General features: G+C 34.4%; 1 protein-coding gene across 1 annotated transcript in view; it reads right to left on the bottom strand.

Annotated features, from left to right (window-relative positions):
• YTHDC2 (YTH N6-methyladenosine RNA binding protein C2) overlaps window positions 1–13,066 on the bottom strand; it is a 61,870-nt gene extending 48,804 nt beyond the window's left edge. Inside the window, exons 1-4 of the mRNA XM_074329200.1 lie at window positions 12,667–13,066; window positions 11,388–11,478; window positions 4,246–4,442; window positions 2,705–2,904 (exon numbers count right to left, since the gene is read on the bottom strand). Coding sequence (XP_074185301.1) covers window positions 2,705–2,904; window positions 4,246–4,442; window positions 11,388–11,478; window positions 12,667–12,844 — 666 coding nt within the window. The 5' untranslated portion in view covers window positions 12,845–13,066. The remainder of the gene's footprint in view (window positions 1–2,704; window positions 2,905–4,245; window positions 4,443–11,387; window positions 11,479–12,666) is intronic.
• Between the last annotated feature and the right edge of the window lie 613 nt (window positions 13,067–13,679).

A 13,679-nucleotide genomic window follows, 5' to 3' on the forward strand; every position in this document is an offset into this window, starting at 1 on the left:
CAATAATTAGTTAAACTTCCTATTAAAATATTAACTGCCACATTCTTGATCCAGTATCTCCACTTCCAGGAATTTATTATATTAAAACACTTCCACTTGGCAAAGAAATATTAGGATACAATATAAGAAAGTAAGTACAAGAATAATATTCCTGCCTTGCCATTTGCTGGCTGTGAATTTGGATAGATTAACATTGGCAAGCTTTAGTTTTTATTCCTCATCTGTAAAAAGAGATAATAAATAGCCTACGTGTCTTGGGGTTAAATGAGAGGCTTAAATGAGATAACTCTTGTAAAAGTTGAGCACACAACGGACTGTCATTTTTTTTTAATCATTTTTCTACAAAAATGTTCAGGAATACTATAAAATTGTTTAAAAAATGAGGTATATCTCTAGGTACTGACAGAGAAAAAGATTCCAATATCTATTAAGTAAAAAAGCAACATGCAAAATGTATGTATGATACTATCCCATGTTTGTTTTAAAAAATAATATATATCAACGCTATATAGAGAATGAAAATGAAACACACACACACACACCAAAAAAAAAAAAACCAGAAACACATACTCCAAGGTTCTGAAAATGCAGGGAGAGAATGTGACAAGAGAATTAAAACTCTTTCGCTTTCTATGTAATATTTTCCATAATGTTTGAATTTTACATAATAAACATGGATAATGAACACGAAAATTCAAAAAGCACCTAACTTCCTAATGCCACTAAAGGCAAGATGAAACAGCCAAATGATATTAACTCTAAATTCTGTTATATTTCGCAGAACAAAAACATTAGTAATTTTACTTTAACTCCTTTAACAAGATGAATTATTTCTTCGGTTTGAACCCATTAGATTAATAATTTCTCCTTGAAAACCAAAGAGCATAATATTTATTCCTAATTAAATTCTCAACTATCCTCTCATAGCTAGTAAAATGACATACAAAACTGTGAAAATAGACATACATAATTCCAATATGCAAATATCATTAGCAATGACATTCAAATAATTTAAATAAAAATATATTTATTATATTTACCAAAATTTTCATAATGTCTATTCCATATAATTAAAACTGCTACAATTAATACCTACTGGCAAAACTTACTGTAATATTAAAACAATTACAACAACCTAAGACATGTGGACAGATTCAGTGGAATGACCCCATAAAATTTCACTTAATCATAAAATGACTCAGGCCGAAGAAAAATCTTATATACTCGTATTGCCTTTAGATTAAAATTTCATCATATTTTTATTTAGTTTTATAGACTCTGGTTTCAGGGATAAAGAGTTATACTTCTGTGAAAATGGTTAAGTCTTACGAGTAAATAATTCATAAAGTTTATATCAACCTCTCCTACCACCTTGCCTTACCTATTATCTAAGTTTGTCAAACTAACCAATATAACCACAGGAAATCTTAAGGAATAGTCAAAAGTAAATTTATTGTCCATAAAAGATTGTAAAACTATACTAATTATTCTATCTGAACCTCTATCAAAAGCAAAGTAATTTTACTATTTTAACATACTAACACATTAAAGAACATAACCAACAAAAGGGCATATCATTGTGCCACACTTACTTCCAAACTGTCACCCTAATGAGTCAAACTGCACGATAATAAAGTATTAATATCCAAGTTAAGACTGACAATTAAGTTTGCGAACTTGTTGCAAAGCTGTTGCTAACCTTTTTTGATATCAGAGGGATCATTCATTATGAATTTGTACCAACTGGACAGTTAAGCAAGTTTACTATTTGGAAGTGCTGTAAAGGCTGCATGAAAAAGTTACACAACCTGAACTTTTCGCCAACAATTCATGGCTCCTGCATCACGACAATGCACCAGCTCACATGGATGGCACTGTCTGTGAGGGTTTTAGCCAGTAAGCAAGTAACTGTATTGGAACACCCTCCCTACTCACCTGATCTGGCCCCCAATGACTTCTTTCTTTACCTGAAGATAAAGGAAATACTGAAAGGAAGACATTTTGATGACATTCAGGACATCAAGGGTGATATAATGACAGCTTTGATGGCCATTCCAGAAAAAGAGTTCCAAAATTATTTTGATGGGTGGGCTAGGCGCTGGCGTCGGTGCATAGCTTCCCAAGGGGAGTACTTCAAAGGTGACCGTAATGATATTCAGCAAGGAGGTATGTAGCACTTTTTCTAGGATGTGTTCACGAACTTAACTGTCAGACCTCATATTAATTCTATTCTATAGTCAACTTTATATTAACATTTGTTGTTATTAACACTGCTTTTAATTTAGCTATTTACAAAACACTATGCTAGGTACTTTATACACATCTCTAAACTTCACCTTAAATAGTAGCAATTATTAGTTCCATTTTACAAATGAGAACTCTGGCTCAGTGGTTTTAAGACCTGTATAAAAGTTCAATGAGTAAACTGGAATTTGAACTGACGGCCAAAGTCTACATTCCTCCCATGACACCAAATCACATCCTCACCCCTGTTTAATTGAAAGTCCGAAGTACAAGTTTAAGAATAAATATTGTAAAACATTTGCTTTCTACAAATTTTGAAAACATACTAACAGAAATAATATTTTATTTCGAAAATAATCATTTTTCTTTGATTTTGTTGAAATTCATGTAGTGTAAATTTGACGTAAATTTGTCATTGGGATAAAATACTTTTTCTTCAACAAACAACAGAGAAACAAACCTGTGTAGTCTTTCCAGACCCAGTTTCTCCTACAATCAAAACTACTTTATTTTCCTTAATTATTTTAACAATTTCTTCTTGTTTCTCAAACACTGGCAGAGACTGCCTGAAAGAATCAAATTCAGATTCTCCTCGTTTCACTGGAATCTGAGGTATGCCATTGTTGAGTCGACCACTTGTCTTGCTCATTTCCCGGTTTTCTTTGAAAATGAATAAAAGAAAAAAAATTATGATCAACATTTTAGAAAGTGTTAAAAATAAGTAATTTCTAATATAATTTCGCTCAAGTGTTTCTTCTCTACTCAGTCTACATAAATTTAGCATGCAATGCCTCAATTGCTGTACTCCTACACTTAATATTCTTAGAGAACATGCTACAAATTTCAGTATCAGTTAGAAAGCAAATTTCTCAAAAGTATTTCTGCTGTATGTTTGCAAGTGAACAAAACTCAATCATTCAGTAACCATTAAAAATAAACAGCATTTGATATCCTAAAATGATTTTCAGGCTTATTTCTATCAGTAATGACACAGAAAATTAAAATTTTATAGTAGGAAACAATGCACTTTATTTATAAAGTCTGTTATATACAATGCAAAAACACATTATAAAAAAGAAAAATATGCTATATGTTTAAGTTAAACATGTAAGATTATGTTATCAAATAGAATAAAATGGGTAAATATAAGGTCTTAATGCTTAACGAATTTTCTAATTCAGCATTTTAGCCAACATCTACACTTAATTAAACAGAGGCATAATGTGTTTTATAGTCTTCACATAAGTCAAAATACTTAAGTGTGTGTATTTAAAACTTAAATTCCTTGATAGCTAGGACCATTTGTTTTCTGTACTGTGTAAACCTACTCCAGTAGACAGTAAACCTACTCCAAAAGACAGCGGAAATCATGTAAATTCTGTCACTTCAGGTAATAAATAATTTTCTCACTAGGGAAGTTATTTTTTCAAATAGGGAAATTACAACTTCATTTTACAACCTAAATTTATTATTTACCTACTTTTCAGCAAGTTAATGTACAGAAGACTCTGTCTTCTCTCTTACCAGAAGCTAAAGCCCCATTTCCAAAACTCAATTCATTAGTGTCATGGCAGCATAATACAGGAAAATCTAGACCTTGGAGTCAAACTCCAGTTCTATAGTATACTGACTGGTTGAGTGGCCTTGAACAAATTATTCAACTTCTCTGAAGCCCAGATTCTTCACTTATGAAATAGGGAAATTCTTACCTTGCAGGGCTTGCAATGAGGCACTATATAGAGTTTAGTACACTGCCTAGCACACAATAAGTGCTCAATAAATGAGCTATTAATACAACACTTTAAAAAAAAAAGCTTGTCTAACTCCACGACATGCCTAACACTGCATTTCATTCCAAAATTTTCACGAGTGTTAATCATTTCTAACAAGCTATTCAAATTGGGAAATCTTTCTTCATCTTAGTTTTTAAAAATAAATTTAAAATGGAAGAACAGTCATCAAATAATGAGATAAACACGAAGCTCCCCAGAAAATACATACCAGCTTCAACTGCAAACACATTTCCTCTTTCTGTCTTAGGCAGAAGTTCAGTACGCTCTTTATTGGTGACAGGAAATCTCTGAATTAGGCTCCTAACAGCATGTTTTGTATTATGAGTCAAATTACAGGTCATCATTGCATGAGCTGTTTCTGATCCATCTTTCTTCTTCACAGTTAGGTATCTATTTGCTCCCTTTCTGAATATTAATAAAAATCATTTATTTACTATATGTAGTCAATTTGTTCACATATGATGTATGCCTACTTAGAAAACACATCTCAAGCAAAACATTGAAAAAAATAAAAATGCTTTGGGAGAAGATGCTGAAAATCCTAAAAAATTCAATTAAAGAGGGATGTGGTACTAAAGTAGCCACAAGACCATTCTCAATTAAAATTTCCAAATACTGCAAATCCAATTTTAAATCAGCAAAAATGGCTTACTTACCCAAAAGTGTTAAAGTTTGTCTTAGCAGATTTCATGGTGTATGACACATCAACAGTTAATACATGCTGGGAAGCATACAGAGGGAGAAAAACCAATCAGAACAACAGAATCTAAAAATGATAATAAAAATTCATGGTTCACTCTCCAGACTAATATATCCCACTGAATGTTTCCACAGTATGTTGGTAATGTCACACTCCCACGAAAACCTATTAAGAGACCAAGTTTAGTGGCTGGGCCAAAAAAGCATAAATCAGCATTACTGATGAGTATTTTCAGATGTATATTTGAGGAAAAATTTTTTTCAAAGCTTCAGGCTCTAGTTTTCAAATATAAGGTAATGATGATTTATAACTGTTCTCAAATTATTTGATGTAGGTATATTTGTTTCTTCAACTGGTCCAGGACTAACCATGCTAATTAAACACACAGCAAGTTTTCAAATGTGTTTTGAATGATGTAATAATACATGTCTATAATATAGTTCAAAGTAGTACTGGTAAAGATCTCAGGCTCTGAAAGGTTTGAATCCCAGCTGTGGGACCATCAGCATGTTATTTAATAGCTAGCCTAAGATAATAATAATATCTGTCTCAAAAGACTATTAATATCATTAAAAAAGATAATGCATGTAAAGGGCAGTATCTGTTACAGAGTAAGCACAAGATAAATGAAAGCTATTATTATATTTATAGAGGGAAAAATAGCATTTCTTGTATTTTAAAAAATTTACCCAACATATTTGATAAAATGCTTTACCATTTGTTAATGTCACTCTCATATTATAGAAATAAGCAACATAGCCACAAATACAATGAAAATTACATGTATAATTTTCTTAATTTTCATTAGAGTTAAAGTTTTTCAACAACATCGTCACTGTAAGAATGATGTAAAATTGGGAATTAACCTCTACAGTTTTAGCTACCGTGTTTCCCCAAAAATGAGACCTAGCCGGACAATCAGCTCTAATGCGTCTTTGGAGCAAAAATTAACATAAGATCGGGTCTTATTATATTACACATGTTATGTTATGTTATGTTATGTTATGTTATGTTATGTTATGTTATGTTATGTTATGTTATGTTATGTTATGTTATGTTATGTTACACTATATTAGACCTGGTCTTATAGTAAAATAAGACTGGGTCTTATATTAATTTTTGCTCCAAAAGACTTATTAGAGCTGACTGTCTGGCTAGGTCTTATTTTCGGGGAAACACGATATCTAAGCCTTCCAAGTGAGGCTTTCAATTTACCAAGATTTTTAATTGCTGGAATGCTTTCTATGCTATCATCTACTCCTGAATAAGTGCTTAATGATGCTTAAATGATGGCATAAAAATGAAATAATTAAATTTAACCTGATCTAGAAATTTTAGTTATTTCTATGGTAAATTAGAATTATTGGATTCTATAGATAGTTTCTGTACCAGATTCTTTTCCCATGTATCTTTCTGAAACTTCAGCACAGTTGCTATAGATTCAATCATTCATTCCCCTTCTGTGCCATTTACTTCATAAAATTTTACCTACAGAAAGCAGGAAGTATACTGAAACAAGCACTAGAGCAAGAGTTAGGAGGCTTGTGTTCAGCTAGTAATAACCTTTCAACTAACTATTTATATGATCAAAAATGAATCACTGTACTTCTCTGATACTGCAAACTATTTAATTTTAAAATCTCTATTAATATTTCTATCAGCTCCAAGATGCTTCGATTTTCTTAAAGATCATCTCAGAAAAGTTTTGCTATATTTCATCTTTAACTAATTTTCTTTTACTTTTTCATTCAATCATTCATCAAATTATTGAGCACCTACTGTCTGCCAGGCACGAGGCTAAGAGCTGGGATTGCAAAGATGAGTAAAATACACTCTTTCCACAACAAGCTACCAACTAAAATAATGAGTCAGACTGAAATTTTCCTAATAATATGTCTAATAACAATATAGCATTTATGTATAAAAATAATTTTATAAAATTATTTATATACTGGGGATGTCAAAAAAATGTATACACATGACTTATATTCATCTTTTGTTATCGGTATATACTATTACAATTTTAATATAGTTTTTTCCTCCCTTAAAATGTGTATACATATTTTTGTACCCTCTGTACATAAATATATACACACACATATACATAAAAATTTATGTATAAAAGTAACTCATACAAAGCAGGTGTGAGTACTTAGCCATTACCATTTAAAATTTACTGAATTCAGTTTGAACACAGATGGTGGAGTAGAAAGATAACATCAATTTGGTAGTTTCAATATTTTAGTAAGATTCTACTGTGGCTATTCGTGCTCGTTCCTAGCACATTCAGCACCACAGTGACACTGATATATAATAAAAAGATTAGTGAAATTTTTGGTAAAATATTCACCTTTTTGATGTGAGGATGGAAACATTCAATACTATATAGATTTTTCCTATTGTGTAATTTAACACATTGAGATCGCTTCATTATGCTTTCATTCCAAAGGAACTGACACTGTTTTGATGAAAACTACTATGAGGCTCCTTTACAAAGTAAAATTAACTAAAAACTAGCTGCAAGATGTGGATGAGATGCTAGATATCTGCAGTTCACATGACCTTTTTAAAATAAAATATAAGCCCCATATGCAATTTCTAAGTATAAAAATAAATGTACTGAAACTACAGTAAGAACATCATAACATCTAACTTTAAAGGGTAAACATAATCAATACACACTACAATAACATTTTGGCATCTCAAAGTCTTCTTCCTTTTAGAAAAATGATATAACTAATCAAATTTGATGCGATTTTAATATTTAGCCATTTACACAGCACGTTACTGAATATTTAACTCAAATATAACCATATGCATCACTACTCCCCACTTTCCAAATCTGTAAACAGTTTAAAAGATGATCTAAAGAGCCAAAATCTGAAATGAGTACTTAAAAAGCTCACAGCCACCAAAGAGCTAATGTCTCTAAAAAAAACAAAAACAAAACAAACAAACAGAAAACACATGCATTTGATGCTAGTAAATGCTTCATTTCGTATCTCCTTAATTTATACTTCTGTTAGGCAGATAGATGAAAAGCTCTAACTCCAAACCATTCTCTCTTCAATGCTATAATAAGGAATTGCAAGTTTATGAAAATTTGCATATTAATTTGTACTTTTTTATGATTCCCTAGAAATTAATAAACCAACCAATTGTCACTAAGCACAATTGCTTTCATGTCATGGACAGTATGTTTGTGGTAAAGTTGTTCTTTCTCTGACTTCTCACAACTCCCAGGCCGTTCCTATGAACTCACTGTGAACACCAAAAGTTAATGTTCAAATCTTGGCTCTGCCACTTGCTAGCTGTGTGATCTTGAGAAAATAACCTCTCCAAGCTTGAACTGCTTCATCTGTTATACAGGTACCAGATGTCAGTAAGAGCCTACCAGGTAAGATTATCGTGAGGATTAAATGATAATCTACTTACAGCACCTAGCACATGCCTGTCACACAAGAGACCTTAAAAAATGTCAGCTTCTGTTATTATTACTATTGGGCACTGTAAGCTTTTTCTTTTCATGGGTGTCCAAAAATTCACTAAAAATGTTCATCACTTTTAACCCATTTTTTTCCTATTTCAGCTAGGGGTAAATAAAGGGAGTACAGTATGCAACCTTCCAAGGCAAAAGGCAAGGGAGGCAGTAACCCAAGTCTGAAAAGGGGGCTTTCCTGTAGGATAGAGCCTTCTGTTCAGGGTGAGTTGATCACTTGGATACCTATTAAGCAGTGACTTCAGCCATCAAGATAAGAAACCTATACTTGGAAAACTTTTTTATATATTTTATATTTTCTCTTCCACAAGTTTTTAACAAAATTTATTTTATAACTTTCATTTTGTCTAACTTCGCCTAAGAATAAAAAAGAGATTTTGTTATGTTCATGAACAAGTCTAAGTCTCAAAAAAGTGAACTCTTAAAACCAAAATACAGTGACCTCATTTGAGGAAATAGAAAACAAATTCTAAGGAGGTGAAATTTTTGGTATGGGAAATCTTGACTAGAATACCAAAAAAAAACTTTAGGATATACTTAAAGAATACAAAACGGGGATGTTATTCCAACAAGAGTATTTTCGCCAACAGATGAGCAATAATAAAAAATAATCAATTGTAAAGTAAATTAAACTCACAATTGTAAAGTAAATTAAAATTCAACACACATGGCTTCATTTTGAAAAAACGGAGATAAAAAAAGAGAAAGAGATCAGAAAAAAAAAATCACACAATGTGATCTATAGATGATGTATTAGTATTACAGAATTGTACACTTAAAGCTTATGTAATTTTCCTAACCATTGTCACCCCAATAAATATTAATTTTAAAAAAAGAAAAGAAAAAAATATTGTAAATTATCACACAGTAAGCCTAGAATTTATTTTTTTTTAATCTTGGGAGAAACTCAAAATAAACTACAGAATCACAGAATCTTAACTAAAACAAAGAGGTTAACTCCTTCATATTTTAGACTCAAGGAAACAGGCTTTTAAAGCATAAGGGAAATGACCAAAGCTAGAGAAGGAGGGAATAGAATCAAAGTTTCCTGCCCTTTCTTCCACACATCCAGGTTCTCTCTCAAACATGTATTAAGGAACCATAATATCATGCACAAAATAAAAATAGCAGAAAAACTAACTTGCTAAATTAATGAAGTTAATGCTACGGGATTGAAAAAAAAATCTTTACTCAAGAGAAAAACCCATGAAATATAAGTCAGGTACAAATTCTCACATACATGAAAAGAAATGATTTAAGGAGTATATTCAAAGTGATTTAGTTATTTATACATGTGAAAAGAAAAATGCATTAGAAAATCACAAAGACCTCTAGACAAATATTGTACTAAGTTTGCTTGAAGATAAAAAGGGGAGGAAAAGAGATAGAAAATTTCATAAGAGGTATTGTGGAACACTAGCTATTGGTATTAGGGAGTGGATAAGTAAGCAGGACTGCCTTGCTTCCCTTAACATCTCTTCCCTTTTTCCTCTGTCTCTTCAATGTTTTCTCATTCCCCTTTTTGTCCTGATAACTTCTTTTGTGCTCTCCCCTTACCCACATTTCTCCATTCTGGACCATCCCTTAAACGATCACGCTACTGAACAGAAGCACAGGTAGTCCATTCTAATAAACTGCTTTTCTAAGAGTAATTCCTAATTGTCATTTCTAAGTCAATTGTTCAGAATTCAAAAACCCCATTTAACCACAGAAATGATATAGCTGCAGAACTGTGCATTTATAACTGATGTTTTCTAGTGCAAACCCACAACTTCTTGTCTGCAACACTTAAACACAAAAAGCTCTGAAAGATTTTTATAAATTTGCTGCAATTTCAATTGGCAGCAAAGACAGATTAAATTGACATGAGACTATTTCTAGTCTTTATTTATCATAGTGTGAATATTCATATTTTCCAGTAGAAATATCAATGTGATTAAAGGTGATGCCTATACCTTATTAGGGGTATTACATGTTGCAAATATACCCTAATAACTTTCTAAAATCTCAAAACACATTTGGTTCAGGATTATAACCGTATATTCTATTTTTAAGTGCAGTACCTTTCCTATCCAGAGGACTATGATATGGGCATGCTCAGGAACCTAACCACTGTTCCAACACTAGCCTCAGTGATGTTCAAAATGCACTTTCACTTAAGTTAAATCCTCTGTCAGGAATGTATCGCTGTCACCATTCATATGTAAGACATTCCTATATCAGCCACTTTCATTTAGAACGTCCTTGGTATTTACTTATTAATATGTTTACTTAATAAAGTATTGTTTTCCTTCCTCTTAATATAAAAACTAGTAAGCTGAAATTTTATTTTTTCCCCCTTCCCCAGTGATTCCCAACCAGGGGCAATTTTGCTCTCCAGGGAACATTTTGGCAATGTCTAGAGGCATTTTTGGTTGTCACAACTGGGGGTGAAGATGCTACTGGTTTCTCTAGGGGTAAAGGCTTGGTCTGCTACTAAATATCCTACAGTGCACAAAACAGCCCTCCACAATAAGGACTTATCCAGTCCAAATGTCAGTAGCATCAATACTCAGAAACCCCACTATATCTCCTACCATCTTTAGTCCCAAAATGAAATAGTTCCACAGAATTTTAGAGTTCTTCAATTTGGATGGCTCAAATTAGCTTTCCCCACTATGGATCAGTGACTCTGAAAAAATATGTACTGTTTCCCCCAGTTCCATTTTATTGAATCATTTCTAATCATCAGATTCTTGAGTTGGTAAGAAATAAAACAATGAACATGTGTTCTAAAGCTTATCATTACAGTACAGTGACATTAAAAGAGAGAAGTCTGTAAATAATTATACTTATTATCTTTAGTTCATTCATTCTTTTAAAAAAAGAGATTGATTTAGTTCCTATGAAAAAAGAAAATATTTTTCTCAAGCAAGCAACTTCAACTTTTCAGCTATTTTTTCTTACATCTTAAAACTTACTTTTTTTTTTCTTTTGCCCCTGGGGGAAAAGGAAAGAGCTGAGTTTGGTATAAACATGAATCAGTTTATCTATATACAATATAATTAAGGATGTGAATCTAAAACAGTAATAATTATTTAAATGTAGTCCAAAACATTTCTCTTTTTTTGGTAAATAATTTTTTAAAAAATAAGAAAAGTTATCAGCTTACCCTTTACTTTTAGAGACCAAACCAAGAGACTGACTCAATCGATGAATAAAGGCTCTTTCAGTACTGGTCAAAGAAGAAGGAAATTCCATTTCTACAAGAAAAAACACAAGGTACCATTCGGGAATAGGCAATTTTCTTTGAAGGTGCTTCAAGATGCATACATAGATATGTGAAAAAAATCATATAAACATATAATCAAATTTATTATATTTTATGTAAAAAGTAGACAGTAATTCAATAACTACCAAATGTCTACTGGAGTTATATTAATAAAAATTAAACCTAAATGTGATAAAGGACTCTAATATTCACCAAAGATTATTCTTATTATTTCTGCTGCAATATTGAGTTGGTGTGACGACTAATGAATATATTTTATTCTTTTAACTTAGCTCTTACTTGCTTAATTAACAAAATGTTTATTTCCTTCCATAATGAGATATAGTCAAGCACGATGAATGCTCAACATCAAATTGCACTCTTTATCTTCAAAACTGTACAGACTTCATATTTCACTATCTCAGACTACATTTGTTGTTCTATATTTCGGAGGCTATACCTTTGTTTAAAGTAAGTTCAGAATCACTGTCTAGGTCATTCCCAGTTTGGGGGTGCAAGCTTCCAGAGTTAGGCATCCCCTATGTAGGCCAGCAAATCGGAATGAGCTCTCAACATACTGTACTGATCAGCAGAGATCAGCTGCAGGGTCTGCACTGTGTGACCCAGCTTTCCTACCTTAAGTGGTGTGCAAGACGTTTCATATACCGAAACCAGTTTAACTTTTTTAAGTGTTGACCGTGATGCTTATAGGATTCAATACAGCACTACACACTGCCAGTGCCTTTACTTAACTGATTTCCTTCAGCACTTCTACTCTGCAGCTTAAACGTGACTCAGTTAACTTGCATTAAGAAGAAAAACAAAAAAGTACGGGCTTATCAATACTTAAACACTGTGGCTTTGCAGGAAAGCCCTTCCCCGGGGAAAGAAACGCCTCCTGTCAGGGAGCAACCGGACTGTTTCACTTTCTGAAGCCACGCAAGTGGCCGGCAACTCTGCTGATTAGCAGGACGCTGCGCGGTTCTTTACACGCCACGGGAGGGCTACCAACTGCGGCCCGGGGCCCGGGGCCCGGGGCCCGGTCCCGACCGAGACCGGCTGGAGTGGGCCGGGGGCCCGCCCAGGTCTTCCCTCCCTCTTCCGAGGCAGCCCCTTCACACGGGTGGGTCAAGGTTTGGACAGGTGGGGCAGGCGGCGGGGTCCCTAACGGGAACCTCACCTCTCTGGTCCCCATATCGGAAGCGCTCCAAAGCGATATTGACTGCGATCTTCACCTCCTCGTCTATACGAATGTCCTTCAGCCCCTTAGCCCGGCCACCGCCCCCAGGGCCACAATGAGCGGGGCCGCCCCCGCCAGGAGCCGGCGGCCGCGGGGAGACGCCGCTCGGCCTGGACATGGCCCTGAGGCAGTGGTCACCCCGCGGAGCAGCGGCCAGACTTGCTGGTTGACGGGCAATGATAGGCGCAGTAGGCCTCTGGGGCCACTGCCGGGACCGGATGTCTCCACAGGCGGCCTGTGCCGGGCGGGAGTCACCAGAAAGCCTCCTGTTTGTCACAACAGCCGAGAAAGCGCCCCCCGCACTGAAACCCCAGGCGAGGCGGAGGGAGAGCGTGATGACGTAACGAGGGCCGCCTGCGTTCGTGACCTCAGCGCGTGGGCCGCCCCTCACCTCCTGGCAGCTGCACAGCGCTAGAAAGCTCCCACCAAGCTGAGCATCCCTGTCTTCTCCCGTCCCCTGCCACCCTCCGCCACCCCCGCAACAAGCGTCTCTCGTTCATACGTTTATTCAGTCACTCATTACTTTGTTAAAGCCTCCGTTAATTAAGTACGGGTTGCCTTCTACTGTGTGCCCAGCAGGCACTGTGCTGTGCTGGAGATATACATTGGGGAACCAGACATGGTTCATAGCCTCTTGGAGTTTACATTCTGCGGGGGGAGAGTTGCCAGATTTAGCAAATAAAAATACAGGATGCCCAATTTATTTGAATTTCAGATATTGAATGATTTTTTTAGTAAATATATGTCCCATGCAATATTTTGGAACACATATAGTAAAAAATTATCTGTCACCTGAAATGCAAATTTAACGGAGAGTTTATCTTATCTGGCACTCCTAAATGGGAATGACAAACAACAAGTAAATGATTAAATGATAGTTATAAGTGCTATATGAGATGATGGAATAACAAGATGGAATTTGGGTGGAAGATTGAGAATTTTCAATTACTTGT

This window comes from Rhinolophus sinicus, linkage group LG03 (assembly GCF_036562045.2).
Source record: "Rhinolophus sinicus isolate RSC01 linkage group LG03, ASM3656204v1, whole genome shotgun sequence".
Lineage (NCBI taxonomy): Eukaryota > Metazoa > Chordata > Mammalia > Chiroptera > Rhinolophidae > Rhinolophus > Rhinolophus sinicus.